The sequence below is a fragment of the Nematostella vectensis genome, chromosome 8 (assembly GCF_932526225.1).
Source record: "Nematostella vectensis chromosome 8, jaNemVect1.1, whole genome shotgun sequence".
NCBI classification, from domain to species: Eukaryota; Metazoa; Cnidaria; class Anthozoa; order Actiniaria; family Edwardsiidae; genus Nematostella; species Nematostella vectensis.
Window position 1 is genome coordinate 6498283 of NC_064041.1, and position 25237 is coordinate 6523519.

The 25237-nt window shown below is 40.9% G+C and overlaps 3 protein-coding genes and 1 long non-coding RNA gene across 6 annotated transcripts in view; 3 read left to right on the top strand and 1 right to left on the bottom strand.

Annotated features, from left to right (window-relative positions):
• The window catches only part of LOC5501742 (intermembrane lipid transfer protein VPS13B-like), a 61190-nt gene that overhangs the window by 33884 nt on the left and 2069 nt on the right, over nucleotides 1–25237 (top strand). Inside the window, exons 30-37 of the mRNA XM_032370038.2 lie at nucleotides 8404–8646; nucleotides 9151–9264; nucleotides 9937–10113; nucleotides 11027–11101; nucleotides 11575–11897; nucleotides 12057–12408; nucleotides 12780–13094; nucleotides 13559–15653. Of these exons, the coding sequence (XP_032225929.2) occupies nucleotides 8404–8646; nucleotides 9151–9264; nucleotides 9937–10113; nucleotides 11027–11101; nucleotides 11575–11897; nucleotides 12057–12408; nucleotides 12780–13094; nucleotides 13559–15653 (3694 nt within the window). The remainder of the gene's footprint in view (nucleotides 1–8403; nucleotides 8647–9150; nucleotides 9265–9936; nucleotides 10114–11026; nucleotides 11102–11574; nucleotides 11898–12056; nucleotides 12409–12779; nucleotides 13095–13558; nucleotides 15654–25237) is intronic.
• On the bottom strand, nucleotides 1772–6984 carry LOC116608951. 3 transcript variants are annotated; one of them, XM_032370041.2, is made up of 4 exons: nucleotides 6461–6984; nucleotides 5962–6074; nucleotides 4383–4500; nucleotides 1772–2747 (listed from the first exon to the last, which is right to left on the bottom strand). In XM_032370041.2, exons 2-4 carry the CDS (start codon nucleotides 5974–5976, stop codon nucleotides 1873–1875), a joined length of 1008 nt encoding a protein of 335 aa, XP_032225932.1. In that variant the 5' UTR covers nucleotides 5977–6074; nucleotides 6461–6984; the 3' UTR covers nucleotides 1772–1872. The 3 variants fall into 3 exon arrangements, with proteins under 3 accessions (XP_032225932.1, XP_032225930.2, XP_032225933.2); XM_032370039.2 differs by lacking the exon at nucleotides 5962–6074 and having other exon boundaries at nucleotides 1775–2747; nucleotides 6135–6970; XM_032370042.2 differs by lacking the exons at nucleotides 1772–2747; nucleotides 5962–6074 and adding an exon at nucleotides 2922–3115 and having other exon boundaries at nucleotides 6135–6607.
• Nucleotides 18478–20908, top strand: LOC125570220. Its single transcript, XR_007312573.1, has 2 exons — nucleotides 18478–19108; nucleotides 20274–20908. It is a non-coding gene; the product is annotated as an uncharacterized LOC125570220 (long non-coding RNA).
• LOC116608952 (histamine H2 receptor-like) lies at nucleotides 21481–25080 on the top strand. The gene has a single exon (XM_032370043.2). The coding sequence runs from the start codon at nucleotides 22785–22787 to the stop codon at nucleotides 23754–23756; it is 972 nt and encodes a 323-aa protein (XP_032225934.1). The 5' UTR covers nucleotides 21481–22784; the 3' UTR covers nucleotides 23757–25080.

Consider the following 25237-nt stretch of genomic DNA (forward strand, 5'->3'; position numbering starts at 1 on the left):
ATGTTATGATACACATGTCATAAGACACATGTTATGATACACATGTTATAAGACACATGTAATGATACACTTGTTATAAGACACATGTCATGATACACATTTTATGATACACATGATATGATACACACATTTTGAGACACATGTAAGACTAAACTCACATGAAATCCTTACGATGAAAGAGTCTTATAGTCAGCTGTGTAGAGATCTACACAGGGGATCACACAGGGGATCTACATGTGGGATCTAGAGCTGCCCTGTCGCAGCTCTAGATCCCACATGGATCTAAGCTGTGGTTTAAAGCACTTCGTTCGAGTCGAAGTCGCCCTGCAGTTTTTTTGCCGATGAAGTTTAACTGAGGCAAACCGGCTATGCCATGCTGACGAGTCCTAATAAGGACGAAACAGCTGTCCATGGTTGCCGAACTGCACGGGTAATAGACTGTGCTAGCGTCCCGTCTTGGCCCGACTGGTGCCAATGTGTGTATGCTAGTGTGCTTCTAAAGTTCACATTTATGTATACATATTCGCAAGGATAGTTTGGCTATCCGACGGAGTTTTAGACTAGCAAAGGTCGCATGCGTGATCCGCACAATTGGCATCACGCTAGCCCGGTCGCAGCTCTAGATCCCACATGGATCTGAGCTGTGGTTTAAAGCACTTCGTCCGAGTCGAAGTCGCCCTGCAGTTTTTTTGCCGATGAAGTTTAACTGAGGCAAACCGGCTATGCCATGCTGACGAGTCCTAATAAGGACGAAACAGCTGTCCATGGTTGCCGAACTGCACGGGTAATAGACTGTGCTAGCGTCCCGTCTTGGCCCGACTGGTGCCAATGTGTGTATGCTAGTGTGCTTTTAAAGTCCACATGTAGCTTTTTAAGCAAACTAATGATGGCCCTCAGTGCCCCACCCCTGCTAAACCCCTGATACGTGTGGTGTCCAACTAAGGATTCCTCGCATCGCACGCTCAGCTCAGTTCAGCTACCTGATATGCTATATGTAAGGTGTCAATCTTATGTTCACGGACTCAACCCTTTGTCTGCTAGAAAAAACATGAGAATTATATTTACACTCAATTGGCATATCTCTTTTATTGTAAAGGGTTTTTTCCACATATTAGCACATAAAGCATTAACTGATTAGTATATAATAAATCAGAAGAGTAACAGGGGCGGATCTAGCTTTTCGCTAAAGGAGGGGGAAGGGGGGGGGGTTGGCTCAGTGACAAAGGGGAGAAGGGGTAAATTTTTTTGTTACATATGGCTTTATGGCAGCCCAAGGGGGGGGTTAAACCCCCTTAAGCCTCCCCTAAGATCCGCTACTGGAAAAGTATTGTGTTTGGGTTTAAACACGGGTTTACACATGGTAAAATCATTTTAGTATCTCAGTTGAACCAATTTAAAATGGTTGCATAATATGCATAGATATAATAATATGTATAAATCATAATGTAAAAGAAAGCCCTCTCCTTCTTTAAGTTCCAAGAATGCCTTTTTTATCAAATATACTTATAGTAAAGAAAAACAAATCTTAATCAATAATCCTTGCTGGTATTGTTATCAAAGGCACTGTGTTTGAAATCTTTAAGGGGGGTGAATAGGTTCGCGGATCGGCGGATTCAGCCTCGAGATTACGGATTTTGATGATTATTTCAGCGGATTGACGGATTTTGGAAATACGGCGGATCACGGATCTGTTGACAATTTGGGCACGGATTTCGGATTTTGACCGTCGAATTTCGGATTTTAAATGAATTTCAATCGATGCTATTGTTTATCTGTCAAACCATGCGGATCTAAAAATATCTGCGGATCCACGGATTTGCCCCGAAAATGTTGCGGATCGGCGGATTTACATACCCCTATTCACCCCCCTCTTTAAGATGTAATGGTGCCTTTTACTATGTAATGACTAGATTTTACTTCATCTCCAAGATAGGAAAGAATGTCATTTATCTGACGTTTTTCCCAATCCCCAAACCACACATCATTGTCATCATGAGTGTTACGCTTTGATGCCATTTCACTACCTGCCTGACTGTTAGAAGTAAAAGCAGAAGCAATCTTTTGATCATCTCCTCTTCCCAATTGAACACCTAAGCACTGTGCGACTCTCTTTACAAGTTTCTCTTTTTGTTTGCACAAATCTTCATATCGAAGAACTGCATGAAAAAAAACACCCGAATCTTTGTTTATCAATAATGCTGCTTTTTCGACATTTATCCACCACGCATGACTGAAGCACCAATAGAAACCTTTTCTAAAAGGGACATCATCAAATTTTGCCGTTTTTCCAAAAAAGTGAGTATCCCTCTTTGCCACTAGTCTATCCAAGAGCCAAGCATCTAAACGATGTGTGGAGAGTAACCAATAAACATAGTAGTTTTGGACAAACATACGGACACAACTTTCAGCAAATGCATAACAGTTGCGATATATATAAATATTTTTAGCATTTGGGGTTGACTCTTGGATTATCTCTGCTCCATCTAAGCTCTCTGACCTGAGTTTATAACAAATAATTGTCTTTTCTGGTTCTACAGAGATGAAATAATAGTTTAACAATATAGTAGCAACACGAGCCAAATCTACTAGTGTTGCATGCGATATTTGGTTAGGATAAGGAAGTTTAACTCCACGCTCAAGTTGGCCAATAGTTACACCAATAGTAGTGAAAATGTCTGGCTCTGACACTGCTTGGACTGTAGAGAGTTCTTCTAATGCTTTACACAACAGTGTGGACCCACATCGACCTGTAAATACAAGCTTATGCTGTAAAATACTCGTAAGTGTGTGGGGTTTTCATGAATGGATTGTGAATAGGCACATGAGCTTGTAATTACAGGAAAAGTTTAGATGTATTATTAGCTTACGTGATTGTTTTTTACTAATAACGATAACGATAACGACAAGGTTAAGGATCAGGATAAGGATAATAATAAAGAGTTTATTAGTCGCCATTGTAGTTTCATGAGTAGTGGTCAAAAAACTTAAATTACAATTTATATACATGACAATAATTAACAATAATATGGTAATTTATTAAGTTGCTAAATGGAGTGATCTAGCCAGAACAATGACAATCTAGCCAGTTCGTTACTACCACGCGGTCAGCGGACGTCTGCGGATCAGAATGGTAATTATAAGGGTATGTATCTGTTTGCGCGCCAGGCACATTTACACCCCTCCCTCCCCAACCCCTTATTCAATGGTAGACCTTCTGTCTTCTAGCCTGCGGACTTACATCTACCCATAACTCATCATAGTCCGTAAGCAGGAGTGCAGTTGGGATAGAATACTATGAATACCTAGTAACAAAGTTGCCAAAGCGCTTAGTGTTACAAAGGCTTCACAACTCTGGTTGAAGTCTCATACAAATATGAACAGAAACTTTACTTTTATAATTATTTTTTCTACCAAGGGTTCATTTCTTTCATGAATAGGATTTTATGCTCGCTTTCAAATAACACATGAGACTGGGAAAAAAAGGTGACAACAGCTGCAATTAAAGTGACCAATATCTCAGGACTTGCCTATTGGGTGCATATAATAGAAAGTGACGGCTTAATAGAGGTAGCACTGTAAGTATACAATGTTTTAAGCAACAAATGGGTTTCATTTTGTGTGTGCCTGGGCTCTAATAGATGCACAACGCGTCATTAACAAAAGTTTGCCACAAAATGCAGTGGAGTAGCATTATTGTTGTTCATGACATGCTGTTATGTGTTCTGTGCACACATTAAAAAACAGGGGCTCAAAAAATGTTTTCTTGCTTTAACCAAACACCACAAACAAACGCAAGAACCGCCAGCGCAACAACATCGTCTGGTACAACCCCCCTTTTAGCAAAAACACAAGCACCAACATCGGCCACAGATTCCTCTCACTCATAGACAAGCACTTCCCTAAAGACCACAAACTCAGAAAAATCTTCAACCGGGACACAATCAAAATCAGTTATAGCTGCATGAGCAACACCAAGCAGATAATTGACAGCCACAACAAATGCATAATCGCCTCATCAATAAAAACCGAAGACGCCCCCACCTCCCTCGCCACCGCCAATAACAAAACATGCAACTGCAGACAAAAGTACGCGTGCCCCCTTGACGGAAACTGCCTCCAATCATCTGTTATCTACCAAGCCACTGTAACAAGAAAGGACAACAACACCTCCGAAACCTACGTAGGACTAACCGAGAACGAATTCAAGACAAAATATAGAAACCACACCGCCTCATTCCGACACGCTAAACACAGAAACTCGACCAAACTAAGCAAGTACATATGGAGCCTTAAAGACAACGACATAGAACAATCCATCCACCCTCCCCCCCCCCCTCCTGTCCTACTCCCACTTTTGGGACTACACCGCCACCCCTGCTCACCTGTGCTGTACAAGAAAATGTTGGAGACGCGAGATACTTTAGGCCTTATCACCTCTTCTACTTCAGGAAGTTCACTGAATGGAATACAAACAGCCTGCACTGCATGTTTGTGTTGGGCCTGTGATCAAAAAGATTAATCACTATATGTTTGTGTTGGGCCTGTGATCGAAAAGATTAATAACTGCATGTTTGTGTTGGGCCTGTGATCGAAAAGATTAATCACTGCATGTTTGTGTTGGGCCTGTGATAAAAAAGATCATTACTTTATACTGATTATGTTGATGCTGTGTTGCAATTCTGGAAGATAACATTGTTTGCATTATTTTTATATCTGAAACATGACAAGTGTAAAAATAAATGATATAAAACATTCTTATGAGCAATTTTCACATTTTTACATCATTTTACATGAATTGATTTATAAAATACAATTTTTAAACTTTTTGTCCTGTTACATTCAAAATTGCATTGAGCCATATAATGTATCAAGATCTCTCGCATTTGTTCATTAACAGTGTACAACAATCTTGGCCATATGGGTCATTTCTTATTGAGAGATGGCCAACCCTTTGAAACCCTCAATACTTATACTTAAATAGATTAATTTAGCTTTCGCTAATGTCTAAGCAGCTACACAGGAAGGTCTAACACCTGCGTGTATGGCCAGGGGCCCGCATGTTGGTAATAGTGGGTCAGGCGGCGTCTTCAAAGGACTGCAAGTTTGGCTGCGTAACAACTTGAGATGGTAGTAGGTTCCATGTTTTGATAGTTCTTGGGAAAAAGGAGTAGTTAAAGGCCAGAACAGAAGCTTGAGGTTGAACATACATGCACTGATTATTTCTAGTAGGACGAGAGTTAGGTTTTACACAGGAAGGGAATTCTATGTTTACAAGGTTTTTTCGCATCTATAGAAGAGTGACACTTGAGCGAGAAGACGTCTATTCTCTAGGGTAGCCCAGTTTAAGTTTGACACCATGGATGTGCTGCTCGCACGAGGATGGTAATTGTTGGAAACAAAACGGGCCGCATATTTCTGAATCTGCTCAACCCTGTGGACGGCTGAGAGACAGAGCAAAATAATGGCAAGTTTTCCCAAAATAAGGTATGGTTAACTTCGGTAAGCTTGAATTTTTGCATAGAGGTTCCTTATGTTATGTAAACCAACAAATCAAAAAGTATTTTTTTTCTAATGGAGTCTTCTTCGAGATATGAGGCTTTAAGTGCAGTTTTCAATTGTTCAAAGTATGAATTCTCCTCTTTTTTAGGGAGAAGTTGGGCTCTGATCAGAAATAATGAGCAGGAACTGAGTAAGTCGGCCCGAGGTGTTTGTACAAAGGATTGGTCCGAGTGCACTACCGTGACGGGTGCGTGACAACGCTCGCGAATATGCAAATAGCGAAGCACTGCTGAAATGAATTTCTAATAAGCTTGGCTTGAACTTCAATAAGATGTCGGTAGAAGACGAATAAGGCTCATCTTCCCAGATAGAACACTTCAGTAGCAACAAAAGAGCCGTAAAAACATAGGGTGGAAGAGCCATAATCGGCCGGGAAAAGGTGGAAAAATCAGCAAAACACACCGTGATCCGAAACATACCACCCCTCAGCAAATCCTTGGGACCCGCCTGGATATGGCTTCCATCTCAAAAACCAGTCGCGACTCGGAAAGGAAAAACACGTGGAGTATGTGTGTCTGAAAACGAGTGTAAAATGGTATTAGAGCAAAGTAGAAATGGATACAATATTTAAGTACCATATAAAAGAAGGGTGATTTCTTTAAATCCGCGCCATCCGCTGTCTTAACCAGGATCAATAACTCCTTTTCCAAATCAACGTTGAGTACTGAAAGCTTGTCTCCAAAGTTGGCCATGAACATAGAAATGTTAGCTATCTTTTCAGGTTCCCCTTTAAACGTAAAGTGATCAAGTTGTGGTGGAGCAAGGCCGACTTGGTCGATGTACCCCTTTATGTTTCTCATCCAAGAAGCCATAGTATTGAGAGCGGAATACTACCGGTCAAGGCAACTGTTTGTTTGAAACTACAAAATTCAATCTGCGTCTACTTAGAAAACTCGCTTACGTTCTGGTGCGTTTATCTGAGCAGTCTACTGGAAATAATTTTCCCTGGGTGGATCTTGGGGGTGTGCCCGCACATTTTCAGCGGCTGATGACACCCACACAGGCAACCCAAGTATACTGTGTGTATGAATAGAGTATAGTGGTTTACGTTAACGTTGTGTGTTTACAGTAAAACAGGTAACATGTGGGATTAAAATAAGCCGTTCAATCTAATATGAAATAAAATCGTAAAACTCTCAATAATATTCTGACCTGACGGTGGTGTCTGGTCTGGGTGAAGTTTCAAGCCATTTGGGCCGGTATTTCGATAGTTCCCTTGTACATTTTGCCAAAATATTGAATTCTGAGCGAGCTAGAAGCGAAGTACTACTTTTTACGGCAACCGAGGGATAAAAATACTAAAGGCTGGTATGTGATTGACAGTGATTTCGTGCGATCATGTTTGATCATATGGAAACCACTTTGCATTAAGAATGGGATTGGTTGTGATCGCACAGTTAATAATCTGTGATTGTGTGCAGGGGCGAACCTAGCGTCTGGTTTGCCCGTGTCTCGACCTTCCGGCTCGCCACTCTACAGTTTAACTATTACCTGAGCACAGTAATATCCAGAACCGTTCAATGACCTTCAACAATATTATATTTTCCTGAACAAATCAATCGAATTTGGATTTTTCAATCCATATAAAAACCTGAGTTGGTCTTGGGAACATTAACCCTATTCAGACTGGGCTATTTTGAGCTGTCTGTGACTGGGGTGGGGGGGGGGGGTAAAAAAGCTCCCCCTCCGTATTTGCTGAACCGCTTAGGCTATAATCATCAAACTTACAGACAATGATCTCCAGCATGCAAAGAATCGTCATGCCCTATTTTGTGTGTGGTTTTTATGGCGTCATGACGTCGTCATCTTGGTGTTTCTTCTATTTTAATATGGATTATATAAATCATTTTCATAACTGTAAAGTCATCGAAATAGCTACAATAGGATACATTTAATGTACAAAAAAAAGATTGCTTTTGGTAATTTCAAGCTAATATCAACTAATAACGTATACGGTACGTCATGAAATGTAAGAGATAATAACCGTTTTTTATCTTATAATACACGTTATGAGACACTTTATGATACGCATGTTATGAGACACATGTTATGATACACATGTCATGTTATACATGTAATGGAACATGTCATGATACACATGTTATGATTTACATGTTGTGATTCACATGTTATGATACACATGTTATGCTGCACATGTTATTTTATGATACACATTTTATGAGTATGAGACACACTTCATAATACGCATAAGATGAGACATGTCATGATTAACATGTTTTGATATACATGTTATGAGACACATGTCGTGATACACATGTTATGATACATGTTTTGATATACATGTTATGAGACACATATCATGATACAATATGTTATATGTTACACATGTTATATGTTACGCATGTTATATGTTACACATGTTATATGTTACGCATGTTATATGTTACACATGTTATATGTTACGCATGTTATATGTTACACATGTTATATGTTACACATGTTATATGTTACGCATGTTATATGTTACACATGTTATATGTTACACATGTTATATGTTACGCATGTTATATGTTACGCATGTTATATGTTACACATGTTATATGTTACGCATGTTATATGTTACACATGTTATATGTTACGCATGTTACATGGTAATGGGGCGCAGGTGATGACCGGTACTTGGAAAGGTTGGGAGATTACATGATCACACAGGTACATGACCACACAGGTACATGACCACACAGGTACATGACCACACAGGTACATGACTAGCATATTATGATACTTTGAAATTATCTTCTATGATACTCAAGAGTCTTTTAACATAATGAACACATGGTTGATACACATGTTATGATACACATGTTATATATTTTCCCGCAGGTGGATACGGACGAGTCTCTTATTCTCCCCAGTCGCCACGCGCTCTCTTACTGTTGGCGATCACCACGCTCTGCAAGACTAGAGCCCAGGCTACATGTGTGTATTGAGGCTGAGGGAAACTGGCGCTGGTCGGAGCCGTTCGATATCGATGGCGTGGGAGTATGCGCGCGCACCATTAATCACAGGCTTCACAGCGCCACTCTATTCATTGACGTGAGACCACTATCGGGAGTCCAGAAACAGGTAGAGTCACGCATTCACCCCTCACGCAATTCGTACTAAAGCTGTCCGCTTAATTTTGTGTGTTGGTAGTTTGAATTCGTGATCATGTGTCATCATGGGTATCGGTGTTTTCAGGCGTTCCTCAGGCCCTGTTTTGGGCCCTCTTTTATTTCTCATTTTTATCACTGATGTACCTGATGTCACAAAGTTTTTTTTGCTGAAGACTAAATAGTGGCAATGCCAATTGTCCTGATGTTACTCAATTAGATATCAAAAGGTTATCACACTAAACCAACATTTGGCAGATGTGCTTTAATGCAACCAAATGCGGTGTGGTTCATATTGGAAGTGAAAATGGATTTAATTATTATTATTTGGGCACCACACGTATCTTATTTTTTTGGCCAACACTCCGCTACATTGTTCCAAAGTTAGTCACGCTTTATGCGTGACAGTGTCACGCCTTTGACCACGTGTTTCGCTATACCATTCTTTGGATGTCACGTCATTTTTTTGCTTTTTCAGGTCATCATTCGTGGAACATTGCAGATCTCTAGCAAGCTGTCAATCAACGTCGATCTGCAGATCCTCCGACACCCATCAATCACGGACTCCATTAACAGTAAACCCACCCAACAGGTGTGCTAATCAGCAAGCAAAACACTCATACCCAGGTTTCAATGTAGGATCGCCTACAAATATAAAGGATATGATACCGTGAAACTTCCACTCTAGGGACACCCGATTAAGAGAGGTTTTACTAAATAAAAACCATATATTTTCTGTAATTTTGATTGATGAGGACAACTTATTAAGAGGGCTATAGGCCCAGCAGGACGTAGATGCCACATGAGAGGGCCTTGTCATCAGTTTTTTTGCATGTACAAGGAGGGTACAAACCAGTCCCCCATCCCTTCCCACCGTTAGATACGTGATTGCCTATTGATTCATTCATGCGAAATCGCCACCTCGTGCTGTGGTGATCTGTGAATGGTTGTTAAGATTTAGCTACTTGATCTCAAAAAAGTACGCATCGAGACGCAGTCGAGTTGCGTGACTTTTCTTCATGGCACGCTGTAACGTCATCTGGGCACTGTTAGAGGACAGACGGACAAAAAAATAAGATCTATTTTTCTCTACAGCAATGAAAATGTTTTCTTGCGATACAATCTAGTTTTGGGATCGCGCGTGCTGACGCCAAGCATGCGTGTGTCCTCTAATAACACGTGGACCTTTGACCAACCAGATTGCATTATTTACAAGTGTTGTTGTATAATATATTATTATTTATATTCTGTATACTGTGTGCAGGTGTGTGATAGCTTCTCCTTGACTCCACACACTACCCTACCCTCGTACGTCGTGTCGCACGCCGGTTTGGCGGGCATGCGCGTTAGGATCCCTAACTGTACCACGTGGTCTGAGATACTACCGCTGGACCAAATGGAGCGTGACGGCGGGAGCAAATCGCAGCATCTGGTCGTCCAGGTAAAATTCTGGCATTTCTTTCTGGTTTCCTGTGGTAAGAAGCAGTGAGGATTTTGGGAGAGCCAACTCAGGAAAAGGGTTCCAGATGGGGATTAGTTGGACACCATCCACCACAGGGATCCTGAAAGCATTACGGGATATAACACTCGAATTAGCCTATGCACAGAATATTTCCTCTACAAGCAGCGTTTCTAGGTTCCGGACATTTGACTTAACATTTGCCAAAAATCCTTCTAAGCAAACTTCCCACTTTGGTTGAAATTATGGCATACTCTAAAGGACTAAAAACTTTTTAGCACATTTGAATCTTTGTGCAAGACACCCCCTTACAAAAAAACGTAAAGGCAAACCCTTTTCTAGGTTTTTATCGGTAATTCTAACGTGCCGATCAAGCAACTGGATTGTGCCCCAGCACTTAAATGGGTTTTAGGCAGAGCAGTAGTACCATCCAATATGTTGATGCTTACGAAGACTTATTCTTCCTTCGAACAATAAGTAAATGAAATGCTTTGCCTTCTTAAAGCCGCATTGTCACCAGTTTACTTCGGGAGGTCCGACGGAAACCTCAACCGTTACAAGACAAAAGAATCTATTAGAATCCGAGATATTTAACAGGCCATCCGCTCCAAATTATCGATCACATCCTCGAAGAAACTTCCAATAGACACACTGCTTTCAATATTTTGAAATATTTTTAGCGTTTTCCGTTAAAAATCATCGGAGATTGTTACGTAACCGACCGGAAGTAAACTGGTGACAAGGCGGCTTTAAGTCGTAAACCAAGGTACCATTGAGGCCTTCAAACACGCCCTTGAGGCGTGAGGGAGTGCCGGCTACCCTTATTAAACAATCAGCTTGACTTAAATGTAATTATTTCAATGAATATAATGCTGTTGCTATTCTGTTACGATAGCTCCTTGGTGTGAAGGATTTCGAGACTTACTGCATGTGGTACCACGTGACTATGACCCCCTACGAACAACTGCAGGTGAGGAGTGCAATGAAAAACGCCAAAACTGTACCCACGACTTCCATCTTGATTCCCCTTCAGTTATAGCCTCCCCTTTCTCCTCCTCTCTCTTTTCCTTAGGCCTCCTCTACCTTCTTTCCTTACTCTTCTTGGCTCCAGGTATTAAGTGATATGATGGAAAGTATGAGCAGACAATACTCTCAGGTATTTGCTGTTTTTTTCTTATTGATGCTATTATGTAAAACAAAGGCCAATCACGCAGCCATTTTATGCTCCCGCTAAACGCCGAGTCACACAAAGCATCTATTTTCATGGGCTAATTCAAGCATGTAACCAATATATTTTTAATTAAATATTGTCAATAACGTATCAGACTTCATTAAAAGATTGTTATTTTAAAGTTTCCTAGCCGCTGTGTCTTCGATTACAAACAATAACAAATGATTGGTTGATCGACATTCTTTTAATAACTAGCTCGTCCCTCTCCACAGATCACGCTTTCGCCCCTGTTTGTCATGCGAAGTCATCTTCCCGAACCAGTCCTCATGAATGTGCTGACGGTCAACACAAGCGTGACGTCATCTTTGCCTGTGACAGGCCAAGGGAAGGAGCAGGAAATTTTGAATTTGCCGCCAAATTGTTGGCACCACCTGACATTCCAGTTTGCTAGTGGCGGGAGAAGCTCCAGCCCCGCGGTCCCTCTCAACTCGACCTTGATCGACCTTGCTAACAAGGTCAACCCCGAGACATGTGACGATGCCGTGAAACCACTGGACAGTGTTTGGCCGTACTGCAGAAAGAATTTCAGCGAACGGTGATTAAGATCTTGATAGATATTGCATTGTGGTTGCTTGCGATTTATTGAATTTTACATCTCATATCCCTTGTAACTATTCATTCATCCTTAAAAATATATTTATCCATAGGTCTTTATAGATCTATATATTTCTCTATAATGTATCATTACTGTTAGACGAATTCAAGATGACGTCATGCCGTCGCCAAAAGGCACGACCCAGCCTCCACTTGTGCGCTACGTGACGTCACCGAGGCGAGCCAGTGATCACGTGGCTCCAGAGTCTCGAATCACTGGGCCTGGCCGAGTCTCCCCTGATATAACACCACAGGAGATCCAAATACCTGATGTCCAGCTGCAGTGCAGAGTGGTGAAGAAATGGGAGGATTTGAGTACGCTGTTGATCGACATTATTCCGTGGTGTCTGCTGGTCAACAATACCGTGGACACAGTGTCCATCCGGGACTGTGAAACTGGAGTGGTGATCGAGCTGCCGGCAAGTCAGACTGTAGCACCACACAAATTCCAGGTAAATCAATATTTAGAGAGTAAAGATCAATTCATAATTCACCCTTTAATGGAATTAATATTTCCGGTCGAAAAAAACCTTATGCATAACCCTCAGTGGCAAACTCGATAGCAAACATGTTACCTTCACTGACGTGGCTACCTGACCCACGGCAAGCATCGCTACCATTTGTTGTTTTTTTCTTTTACGCGATGGCGTACCTAATTTATCCCCTATACCTAATTTATGTAGCAAAAAATGTGGGGGAAAAGTCTGATATATTTTTGATATATTTATAGGACCATCAATATAAACGTTAAAACGTAAAAGAAGATTATACCGAAATAAATTTCGTTAGACTTGTTTTTATTTTGGCTGATGTTTACGTCCAGGGCAAGGTTCAGTTTGGTGTTACGTTTCCTGGAACTTCGTCTAAAAGCTGGTCCAGAACGATGGACTTTCCTCACAAGCAGCAGGACAAGCCTGCATCACGTGGTCAACAAGACTCTACCACCACCCCGGATCACGTGACCGTCTCTGTAGCTCAGGTGACCTCTACTGGCCAACCAGTCGCAGCACTGTGGTTGATGACGTCACGAACGTGTTATGGTGTCCTCGTGGTATCATTGGAAGAGCAATATTGCGTCATCAACCAGACATGTCAGGAGTTAAGGGTCTACTCTGTGCTTACCGCCGGTGGTACAAAGGTATAGTTTGTCAAAGAGAGCAGGGAGGTGATTTCCTGAGTTCTACTCATCTCGTCCAAAACATATGAGAGCCATATTGTTTACCCTCGACCAGAGCAAACTTTATTAAGGAAGCTCAGTCAAAACCTTTTTAGTTTCGTGAGGGTCCCTCTTTATATTTTTATATTATCTAGGTAAAATAATGATGATAGTAACAACAACAACAACAACAACAATAATAACAACAACAACAACAACAATAATAATAATAACAACAATAATAACAACAACAATAATAATAATAGTAATAACAATAATAATAATAATAATAATAATAATAATAATAATAATAATAATAATAATAATAATAATAATAATAATAATAATAATAATAATGATAATATATAATAATAATAATATATAATAATATATATTTATTATAATATTGTATTCATTTTTCAATGTTATTTTGTATGTAATTCCAGGTATCTACCGAGCAGTTTACCAGTGAACGTGCCATGACCATACAAGATGCCTGCGACGTTTCGGTGCCCATTCGTTGCTGGGACGTTGCCGCTACCTCTGCACTGGTACTGGACGAAGGTGGCAACGCCCAACTCGGTGAAGCCTCCCCTCTCTTATGCCTTTCCCTAGACCAAAGCAAACAATCCAAACAGACGCGTCAGACCGGAAACAATGAAGCTGGAGTGCACTCAAGGGAAGATGAAGACCTTTTCTCTAGCGGGCTAGAACCTGGTCATACTGTACACAAACTAGACAAGCAAGTTGAAGATCACACGAACTCTAAGCCGGGGCTAGATGAGAGGTGTTCTAAGGATGTGGAGTCGGTGCCGGCTGCTACATCGGATATATCTCATCAAGGTGACCCTGTATGGTCGTGCCCTGTTTTTGTTAGTTCTGGTACTAAACGATCCATGGTGGGAGCCACCCTGTCGCGCGACAAGACCACTCTACCGCTAGTCCTTACCACCCAGACTTGTGGCGGTATCGTCCACATCATCGTCGCAGTTGATCATTCCCCCAGGTTCATCCTCTACAATGACTGCCCTTTTACTCTTCAATTTGGGCAGGCTACACCTCCGCAGAGTCCCTCCTACCGTAAGGGCTCGCCTGAGAAGATCGTAGTCATGGAGCAGATGGACCCTATGTATGTGGTCCCTGAAATAGGGGCCTTCAGCAGCATGCACTACGAGTTCCCTGTGGTCCGTGAATGGTTCAAGACGTCGAGTGAGGTGCAGAAGTTCCCCGATGTTCATATCCAGGGCCTTTACAACGTCACAGTCTCTGAGATTTTAGAGGGTCCCGAGGCTGCGGTGCAACCCGGATTAACGACTGAAGTTCCCCAGGGATGGTCCCACGGGTTCGATATCAACATACCGGGAAGGTTCCCTGTTAACTTGCCGGGAAGAGGTAGGGTGACAGTTACTGTAAATAAGTCGAGGCTTAGCACGGTTGTCCGGATAACACCCTACAATGACGAACATGAATACGACTCCCTAGCACCCGTGCCATCATTCACTACTTTCGACGTTGAGGTCGTTGTCACACAGCTTGGTTTTTGCTTGATTGATGAAGTCACTCATTTGAGGAGGCCGTACGAGGTTGTTAGGGCCACAGTGGACGGATTAACACTGAAGCACTCGCTCATTCCAAAGAAAAGCTCAGACTCAGCTCTTCCAGAATTCTCTATGAGTATTGCGGGACTCCAGTTGGACAATCAGCTTGAGGACGACCTTTACGAGTTTGCTGTGATCGTCCTCCCGACCGTTACCCTCGAAGGAGATCACGGCTCTGCGCCTAAACGTTCGCCCAAGGAAGCAGGACTTTTGAAGCCTGTTTTTAAGCTGATTGCTCGTTATGAACCAGGCTGTGAAGGATCAAGCGCCTTTCTGGAATCTGTTGATTTGGCTCTGGAGCCCCTAACGGTGTACATTGAAGATACTTTCATCTATCGCCTTGTAACCATCGCTGAAACCTTCCTACCGCCAGTAAGAAAACTCGATGAATTGACCTCTGTAAATGACATCCTTATTTTGGCTCAGCCCTCGCTTAACCCCACTATGGTTGGCTTACTACGTATTCATCCAATCACCATTCATCTCACACTCCATGCGTCAATCAAGCTTTTTATTGCCATGGACGACACGCCGCTTTACTTCGGTGAACTCCAACTCTCCCCGGTTTACACCCAAAGTTCTGCGCTCGCGCAAAAGATCTTCTACCACTATCTGTCAGCAGCGGTGTTCAAGGTCGGCTGGGTTCTCGGGTCTCTAGAGCTACTAGGAAGTCCTGCTGGCCTTATCAGGAACTTTACTCAGGGTCTCTCGGACTTCTTCTATCTCCCATACGATGGGCTTACCCGAGGGCCAGGCGCTTTTGTGTCGGGAATGTCTCGGGGATTGTCGTCTTTCGTTCGGCATTTCTCGGCGGGTGCGCTGACGTCCGTGACGAACCTGGCGACAAGTATTTCTCGGAATCTGGATCGTTTGTGCATGGACGAGCAGCACAGCAGACTCCTGGAAGAGCATCGGTGCCACAGGCCAACTCGGCTTGTCACAGGTATGTTGATACAATAATGGTATTGATTATGATGGTGATGATGGTGATGGAGACGGCTATGGTGGTGGTGATGGGGACGGTGATGTTGAAGGTAAAACAATGGTGATGATGGTAAAACGATAAATATTATTGATAAAATGATGATAATCGTGGTAAAAATGACAACAAAAATTATATTTTTGTTATCGTTCGTTCTGAGACACCCCGTCGAGCTATGAAGTAATTATTCTATTTCCTTTTTTCTATTATTATTATTAATTTTTTATCATTATTCGTTTTTTTTATATAAGTAGCATTAGTTGATTTACTTCGAGCTCAACACATCTTAGAACTGATGGAATCAAATAAATTGCAAAACAAAGTGAAAAGAAGTGAAAAAAAGTTTCTTCGAGGATGTGACTGATAAATTAGAGCGGGTGGAAAACGTACTTAGCATCTTGATCTATCGCCGCAAAGTGTAACCCTTGAACATTTCATTTTTGCACTATATAGATTTCGTTGGCAAATAAAATGGAAAATGTACTTAGCGTCTCGATCTATCGCCTCAAAGTGTAACCCTTGAACATTTAAGTTATAGAACTGTATAAATTTCGTTGACAAAGAAAGCAGACTGTTGATTAATTCAAAAGATTTTGCCCTTGCAGTTTTCTTATCATTATCATCAGCATTTTGATAAATTTTCTTAGTCCCCTAAGCTTTTGGTTTTGTGAGTTTATAAAAAGCCACAAAACACAATACAATTATATAGCCCATTCAACATTCCGGGAAAGTATGACGTAACGTTTTCGAACCTTTTGGTGTCCTGGGAAAGAATTAAATGTGAACTTTAGAAGCACACTAGCATACACACATTGGCACCAGTCGGGCCAAGACGGGACGCTAGCACAGTCTATTACCCGTGCAGTTCGGCAACCATGGACAGCTGTTTCGTCCTTATTAGGACTCGTCAGCATGGCATAGCCGGTTTGCCTCAGTTAAACTTCATCGGCAAACCGGCTATGCCATGCTGACGAGTCCTAATAAGGACGAAACAGCTGTCCATGGTTGCCGAACTGCACGGGTAATAGACTGTGCTAGCGTCCCGTCTTGGCCCGACTGGTGCCAATGTGTGTATGCTAGTGTGCTTCTAAAGTTCACATTTATGTATACATACTCGCAAGGATAGTTTGGCTATCCGACGGAGTTTTAGACTAGCAAAGGTCGCATGCGTGATCCGCACAATTGGCATCACGCTAGCCCGGTCGCAGCTCTAGATCCCACATGGATCTAAGCTGTGGTTTAAAGCACTTCGCTCAAGTCGAAGTCGCCCTGCAGTTTTTTTGCCGATGAAGTTTAACTGAGGCAAACCGGCTATGCCATGCTGACGAGTCCTAATAAGGACGAAACAGCTGTCCATGGTTGCCGAACTGCACGGGTAATAGACTGTGCTAGCGTCCCGTCTTGGCCCGACTGGTGCCAATGTGTGTATGCTAGTGTGCTTCTAAAGTTCACATTTATGTATACATACTCGCAAGGATAGTTTGGCTATCCGACGGAGTTTTAGACTAGCAAAGGTCGCATGCGTGATCCGCACAATTGGCATCACGCTAGCCCGGTCGCAGCTCTAGATCCCACATGGATCTAAGCTGTGGTTTAAAGCACTTCGCTCGAGTCGAAGTCGCCCTGCAGTTTTTTTGCCGATGAAGTTTAACTGAGGCAAACCGGCTATGCCATGCTGACGAGTCCTAATAAGGACGAAACAGCTGTCCATGGTTGCCGAACTGCACGGGTAATAGACTGTGCTAGCGTCCCGTCTTGGCCCGACTGGTGCCAATGTGTGTATGCTAGTGTGCTTCTAAAGTTCACATTTATGTATACATACTCGCAAGGATAGTTTGGCTATCCGACGGAGTTTTAGACTAGCAAAGGTCGCATGCGTGATCCGCACAATTGGCATCACGCTAGCCCGGTCGCAGCTCTAGATCCCACATGGATCTAAGCTGTGGTTTAAAGCACTTCGCTCGAGTCTAAGTCGCCCTGCAGTTTTTTTGCCGATGAAGTTTAACTGAGGCAAACCGGCTATACCATGCTGACGAGTCCTAATAAGGACGAAACAGCTGTCCATGGTTGCCGAACTGCACGGGTAATAGACTGTGCTAGCGTCCCGTCTTGGCCCGACTGGTGCCAATGTGTGTATGCTAGTGTGCTTCTAAAGTTCACATTTATGTATACATACTCGCAAGGATAGTTTGGCTATCCGACGGAGTTTTAGACTAGCAAAGGTCGCATGCGTGATCCGCACAATTGGCATCACGCTAGCCCGGTCGCAGCTCTAGATCCCACATGGATCTAAGCTGTGGTTTAAAGCACTTCGCTCGAGTCGAAGTCGCCCTGCAGTTTTTTTGCCGATGAAGTTTAACTGAGGCAAACCGGCTATGCCATGCTGACGAGTCCTAATAAGGACGAAACAGCTGTCCATGGTTGCCGAACTGCACGGGTAATAGACTGTGCTAGCGTCCCGTCTTGGCCCGACTGGTGCCAATGTGTGTATGCTAGTGTGCTTCTAAAGTTCACATTTATGTATACATACTCGCAAGGATAGTTTGGCTATCCGACGGAGTTTTAGACTAGCAAAGGTCGCATGCGTGATCCGCACAATTGGCATCACGCTAGCCCGGTCGCAGCTCTAGATCCCACATGGATCTAAGCTGTGGTTTAAAGCACTTCGCTCGAGTCGAAGTCGCCCTGCATTTTTTTTGCCGATGAAGTTTAACTGAGGCAAACCGGCTATGCCATGCTGACGAGTCCTAATAAGGACGAAACAGCTGTCCATGGTTGCCGAACTGCACGGGTAATAGACTGTGCTAGCGTCCCGTCTTGGCCCGACTGGTGCCAATGTGTGTATGCTAGTGTGCTTCTAAAGTTCGAAAGAATTAAAATAGATTTCCAATTATATTCCTATTTTCAGTCCTTCTTTAGCTTTTACAGGTTTTACAGGTTTGTTAGCGGGGCCAGCGCGGCCGTAGGCCGCGCGCGGAGCCCCATAGGTATAGAAATGGTCTATAACTAGGCGACTCAGTTTTTGTGGTCAATGACGTCGTTGTCACAAGCTGCCAGCAGTGATCTGCCTCGGCACAGGCCTCCAGAGCGCGCAAAACAATATGGCGGATGAGTATTTTTGCCCCTCTCAAAAACACACGAAAACTGACTGCAGAAAAGCCAAGAATTGTTGAAAAAGAAGTGCTTGAAAAAAAAAATTCATTCGTGGGAATGCTAACCACGGATATGAATTTGTCTAATTATGTGCAAAAGACTGTGTAAAAGCATGGTTGAAAGTTTTCAAGAGTCAAGTCTCGAGTCAAGGTCAGCTGAAATGTCAGAGGAAGCCACAAGATAAAGAAAGAAAAAACAAGCTAATTTTATGGACACCTCCGACAAGTGCTCCTATGTATTTGTTCTTGCACTGGCAGACGTAGGTAAGTTAGCGTATTGTATTAAAGTACTTAGCGGAACGATAGATTAGACGAACGATTTTCAAAGTTTGAACACCTTTTTCATTGTTGAATTTAATTTACTTTAAGTACTTACCTCAGGGAATAAATATTCTAGGCTGTATTTATCAAATTCGATCTCTAAATCTGCCATTCACAATCTATCATAGGAAAATTATTACTACTTTTCATGAATGAATTGAATTGAAGTTACCAGAGCTGTCAACTCTGTCACACGATTTTGGACCTCATCATAAACCTAATTTTTGTGAGAATGTTTATACATTCTCTGTATTCATCCGCATTGGCTCTCTTGTTTTTTTTTTGTTTTTTTTTTCACATATTTGCTGATTTCATCCGATTTCACAAGATTTCTGTCCAAGTTGGTTTGACAGCTATGATATACTAGAAATAAAACCAAAAGTGATGTTTAATTCCTTTCAATGAATGATTGGTCAAATTCTCACAAAGATGAGCAAGGCTTAAATGAATTACTTGGGTAAACTCCAGCTTTCTTTGGAGAAAGAAATAGAGAACTGGTTTCCTAAAACCCTAAAGAAATTGAGAGCTGGTCTCCTAAAACCCTAAGTATGAGTAATTTGTGAAAAACAACATATATTTGATAAACACTTGAAATTTAAATCGACTATTCTGGAATTCTGTTTTGATTTAAAAAAAAAAAAGATGCACATACATATTAGGACCTTGAGGATCTGTTATTACCTAAAAAAATATGCCTTGTTTTTATACCACCTACAATATTTTCAATAACCCTCAATGTTTTCTTACAAACCTTAAAAAACTTTTTTTTCTCATGTCACAATATAATGTGGTCCAAAAGTAAAATTCAGGTTTCATAGAAAGCCAAGACAGCTTTTTTGTAGAGGAGCAATTTTCTCAAAAGCAATGTTTTTTCCCTCTGCAGCTTCTCCTATAAAAGCTCTTTCAACCTCTGGCTAATCAGATCATTGAGCTTTTTGAGACAGCAAAGTTCATAAGTTCATTTTCTGTAATGGGTATCATTTTAGAAAATTTTAGTTCGGACTAGTTTTTGTTTTAGGTTTTATAAATTAGGTTTTTGTGGTATAATATTTGTATCATAAGGAAATTACCAGTTTTTTCTTAAATGCTTTTCTCCAAACTTCTTTAGGTTAATCTCAGCCAGAGATTCTGAAATCAAGCTGAGACACAAGCTGCTGGCTAAGAGGCATGACCCAGAGCAGGATGTACATATAAGGCATTGGTATTTAATGTAGGTCACCAAAAATAAACACATATAAAGTAACAAAAAGTAAGATAATATTTTAATTGAAAAATTGTTCTAAGAAAAATGAACCAGAGTTATAAAAGTAAAAAACCTAGTTTTCCAAGTTAGCCTGACAGGTTCTTGTATAATGTGTGGTTAGTGACATTTAGGCTATTTAGGTTCATAAATAGTCTCTTTCTATTACAATGAATCATGGTAAAGTAATTGAGGTAGTAAGTTAATCATAAAAAAAACAAAAACAGATATCCTATATGATCCCTTAAGATCCTATTTAAAACTATTTAGAATTCATTTTACCTATTTCAAATTATAGGCTAAATAGATGCTTATAAAAAGGATTCTAATTTGATAATTTTAGGTTAACAGGTTCATTCTAGGTTTTTATATGTGGTTCTTAACTGTATAATAAAATAATGTACTCAGAATTTTTTCAAATATGTTGGAGTGCTTTTAATCCACCCTTAGCAAAGTTACATTCTAAAGCACAAGAGAGAAGGTTAATAAAGATATTTTTCCAATATTTGAATTGCTTACTTTAAAACTTACACAAGAGAAAGAAAATGAGTAAAGTAAAGTAATTTAAAAAGGTAAAAGGAATTGGGACAGTACAGGCAGGGAATGAGTACTTTTACCTAAAATCCACTACGATAGTGTGTTTTGCTGATATACTTATTAATATATAGAAATTTGATATGTATTTGTTTATTGTTTTAAATTTTGAAGAGAATAAAATAGCACCCAGAACTTTAATTGATCCTTATTTTAAAATAAATATGACCTCCTTTCACACCTGAAAGCCTTCCCTGTTAACCCAAGCAAAAATTTATTTTGCTAATTTTGCTGTATCAGTTGTCTATCAAGTATAGTTTAGTTAATGATATGCTTAGTAATGTCAATAAATATTTTTTTTCCACCTAGAACAAATAAACATATTTGTTCTAGGCATTCCCTAGGAGGATTGGAAGAACACATTTTAATAATAATTGCAGTATTTATAGAACATGCAATCTTTGTATGTTTTACATATGGTGCCGTTTTTGTGGGTGGTGGAACATGATGCATAATGAAAGTGCAGGGAAGGGGGGTTCTACACAAGTTTATGCTGAAAAAAGTCATGCTGGCTCCGCTTTTAGGCAGTGCCTAAATCTATATATTATCTAAAGCAAGGCCATAATCTCAGTAAATAGTACTTATTCGGTGGCGTTTAAAATAGCCATTGCTTTTCTTTTCACCCCCTTTCCTCTGTCGATGTACTAATTTCATCATTGTTGTATGTTGTAGATAGATTAAGATGCTAAGTACGTTTTCCATTTTATTTGTCACAGAAATCTATATAGCTTTTACAGTTTTATAGGTTTTGTATCTATAGCAAGGCAATAATCTCAGTACATAATACTAATTCGGTGGCGTTAGAAATTGCCATTGCTTTTCTTTTCACCCCCTTCCTCTGTCGACATACTAATTTTATCATTGTCACTTATGTTTCCAACTGGGGTTTCGAGGAAATTAAACAAGCATCAAAGTTTGCTCTAGACAAACAACACCCACGCACTATATCCTTTGGCTTCCAATCGTACTATTTGCAGGGAATTGCATTGATAAGCTTTAGGCAAGATTACTTTTCGCCTTATTTTTTTTTCCAAAGCCACACCATCAGAAAATAAATAATCTGTAGACGTGATATTAAAAAAACATTCAATGACAAACTTTCTTTCTGTCCATTTCGTGAACATATTTTAGGTAGGCGTAATTGGAAGTTGTAATTAAACAGTCTGCTGTCTAAAGGCGGATTTGAAAATTCGAGAGACTGTTTTAAGAATGTTTTGACTGTTCTCTCTTTGGGAAGATTCAAGCAGCTGCTAAGATACTAAAAGGCGAGAAAAGCAATCAACGTTTGAAAGAGGCGCTGTTATAGCTTGTTATTGTTCCTCTAATCAAACCCTGGTGTTAAAAAATTACGGACTCTTTAGAGTGTACCGTGCATTTGGATAATATCTTCTTCAAGTTCAATCCAGAAAGATTTCTTTTGGAAGATACAAGCAGCAGCTGCAGAGAGACTATAAGACGAGTGAGAAATTAACGTTAGAAAAAAAGAGTAATAGCTGGAATAGCTTGTTTAAGGATAGCTATTGCTCCTCTAAACAAACCCTGGTGTTGAAAAAAAAAAATACGGAATCTATTGAGTGTTCCGTGCATTTTCATAACATCTACTGCTGGCTAACTTTAAGCGGATTACAGTAAGAGACTCGGAGACACTCGTTAGCAGATGATTTAAGAGTGACATGACTCTTTAGAGTGTACCGTGCATTTTGATAACATCTATTGATGGTTAATTTCAAGCGGATTACAGTAAGAGACTCGGAGACACTCGTTAGCAGATGATTTAAGAGAGTCATGACTTACAATTACTCTTGCTACCATTTCACTGACTGGATCAATGAAGGACACATAACTCAAGCAGAGTTTATAGTCATTGCTGTACTGAACGGAGTCACCATTCTACCTAATATATTCCTGAACTTTATGGTTCTCGTCTCAATATGGCGGACTCCGACCCTCCATACACCTGCCCTGGTGCTCATATTCAACCTTGCTTTGTCAGACTTATCTGTTGGGTTCATCTCGCAGCCTGTTATACTTGCTTGGAATGCTCTAGAATTCGACGCAGCCAAGTGGCCCAAGTTGTACTGCGGGCTTTGTGTTTCGTTTGGGTTTACGTCAACGATGTTTGGATCTCTTTCTTTGTTAAGTTTGACTGCGGTGGCGGTCGACAGATATCTGGCGTTACGTCTTCATCTGCGATACTCGGCAGTTTGTACGATGAAGAGGAGCGTTGATGTGTGTGTTGCACTTTGGGTGGTCTCGTTGTGTGTTGCAATCTCATGGTTTCTGGTCGGGAACACAATCTTTAACATCATCCTCAACTCCTGCATGGCTATTTGCTTTAATATTATTATCTCGTGTTATTTCCATATCTATAGGATCCTTAAAAAACACCAGAGACAGATACGTGGAGCCCAAACGTTAGGCTCCTTTCAAAATAGCACTTCTCAATTCTCTTCCACAAGTACTGCTTCGAATGTGTTAACAGCAAATATAAAGCAGTACCAGAAATCAGTGATACACTCTTTGTACATTTACTTCTTCTTCATTCTCTGCTACATGCCTTGCAGTGTCGCGTTAGCGTATTTCGAGCTCAGTCGAGATAACCGTCGTTCGCCTTCATTTGTGAAGATTTTCACTTGTATTGTGCTGGCGAATAGTGCTATAAACCCTTGTATTTATTGCTGGAAGATGAGAGAGCTCCGAACAGCAGTCAGGCATACCTTACTAGGACTGAGGGAGATTACAGGCATCGGGGGATAGATGGATAGACTATAGGTATTTGGGGATAGGTGTATATACTGTACTTATTCAGTGAGAGGAGATTATAGGTATTGGGGATAGGTGTATATACTGAACTTATTCAGTGAGGGGAGATTATAGGTGTTTGGGATATGTGTATACATTTGTGCATATTTAGTGAGGGGAGATTATGTCTTTAATTACTATAACGTCCTGAGACGCCCGTAAAATATAGGCCCAAATTCCGGATACTCATGGATTCATCCAAGGCATAGACCACCCTCAAAAGCGCATCGAAGCAATGTAATAGAATTTACTTCATTTTAAAATATTAACCTTAAATTTATGACCAATTCGTAAACAAATGCTTAAACTCAGAAACATTTCATGACCAAGAAAGACACGAACTTCCGAGCTACGAATAAAGACAAGCAAACACAGATCAAGTCACAAATAGATACCTTCATTGCGCTCCGTCAGGTCCCATTTTACAGCAATCAGCCACAATAATCAATGCTAAAACCTCCATTAAAAGCGAGTCTCCATGTTTAGGCTAAATTGCATGCCTGCACTGCATCATGGGAGTCTTGGAAGCACCTTCACAGAGAGGCGGGCAATCTCCTGCCCATAATCATAACAATTTTTGTAATGAGTTTCTTTGCCCCAAAGCCAAACAAATAATTTCCACGTCCTAAGAACCCAGAACAAGCCTGCAAACAATTTTTGAAAGAGGTTGGGTAGCAACTAGAAAATTCCTTTCTCACTCGGTGTAACCCAAACAAGGAATTATCCCATTCAATCAACTTCAGCGTGCAAACATCCATATGCAGAGCATTAATTATGGCCAAATAGACATCATGATGTCCTAAGGCATGATGTGAAAAAGCTGTAATTTACAACAAAACTGTTGTAAGCAACAGGCTGTGGCAATGCCGTCGCTAGATTGAAAAGACACCGTCTTGGGTCAGCGGTAGCTTAGCTTAACTGGTAGTGTTGGACTTGAGATAGGGGGGGGGAGGTCTCTGTTTTCAGTCTGTTTTTCTTACAATTTTGCTCAAAAGTACCCAGGAGTGAAAGGGTTTAAGGTGTTGGGGATAGGTGTAAGCATTGTACATATTCTGTGAGGGGAGATTATAGGTATATAAACACATATCTTAACACCTTTCGGTCGTAGAACTGCCATTTGGCGATTGCCGTTGGCACTGAGAACCTTTATTAAAATAGGTGTATTTAAAAAAAAAAAACGTCAGTGCAAACGATGGATGTCAAATCGCCGTAGGGTGCTTACGTTGCTAATATTCAGAATAGTAAAGGTGACAAATAAAAACAAACTATTTCAAAACCATACATTGTTTTCTTTTAAAGTAATTGAAGGACATGAGGAATTTTCTTAAGCCAGTAAGAAAACAGTTTCCACTAGTTTCCAAATCCCACTATATGATTAACATTGTTCCGATCACCTACGCCCCACAATCCTTTGCGCGCCGATCCAGACTCGTACT

Excerpts from the sequence above, each read along its gene's own strand:
- LOC116608951 (XM_032370039.2), bottom strand. The coding sequence starts at position 6,371 with ATGGCTTCTTGGATGAGAAACATAAAGGGGTACATCGACCAAGTCGGC. Across the intron at positions 4,501-6,134 it reads AATCACCCTTCTTTTATATG|GCCCAACACAAACATGCAGT; the intron begins GTACTTAAATAT and ends TTTTGATCACAG. Across the intron at positions 2,748-4,382 it reads CATTTTCTTGTACAGCACAG|GTCGATGTGGGTCCACACTG; the intron begins GTGAGCAGGGGT and ends TTGTATTTACAG.
- LOC116608952 (XM_032370043.2), top strand. The coding sequence starts at position 22,785 with ATGACTTACAATTACTCTTGCTACCATTTCACTGACTGGATCAATGAA.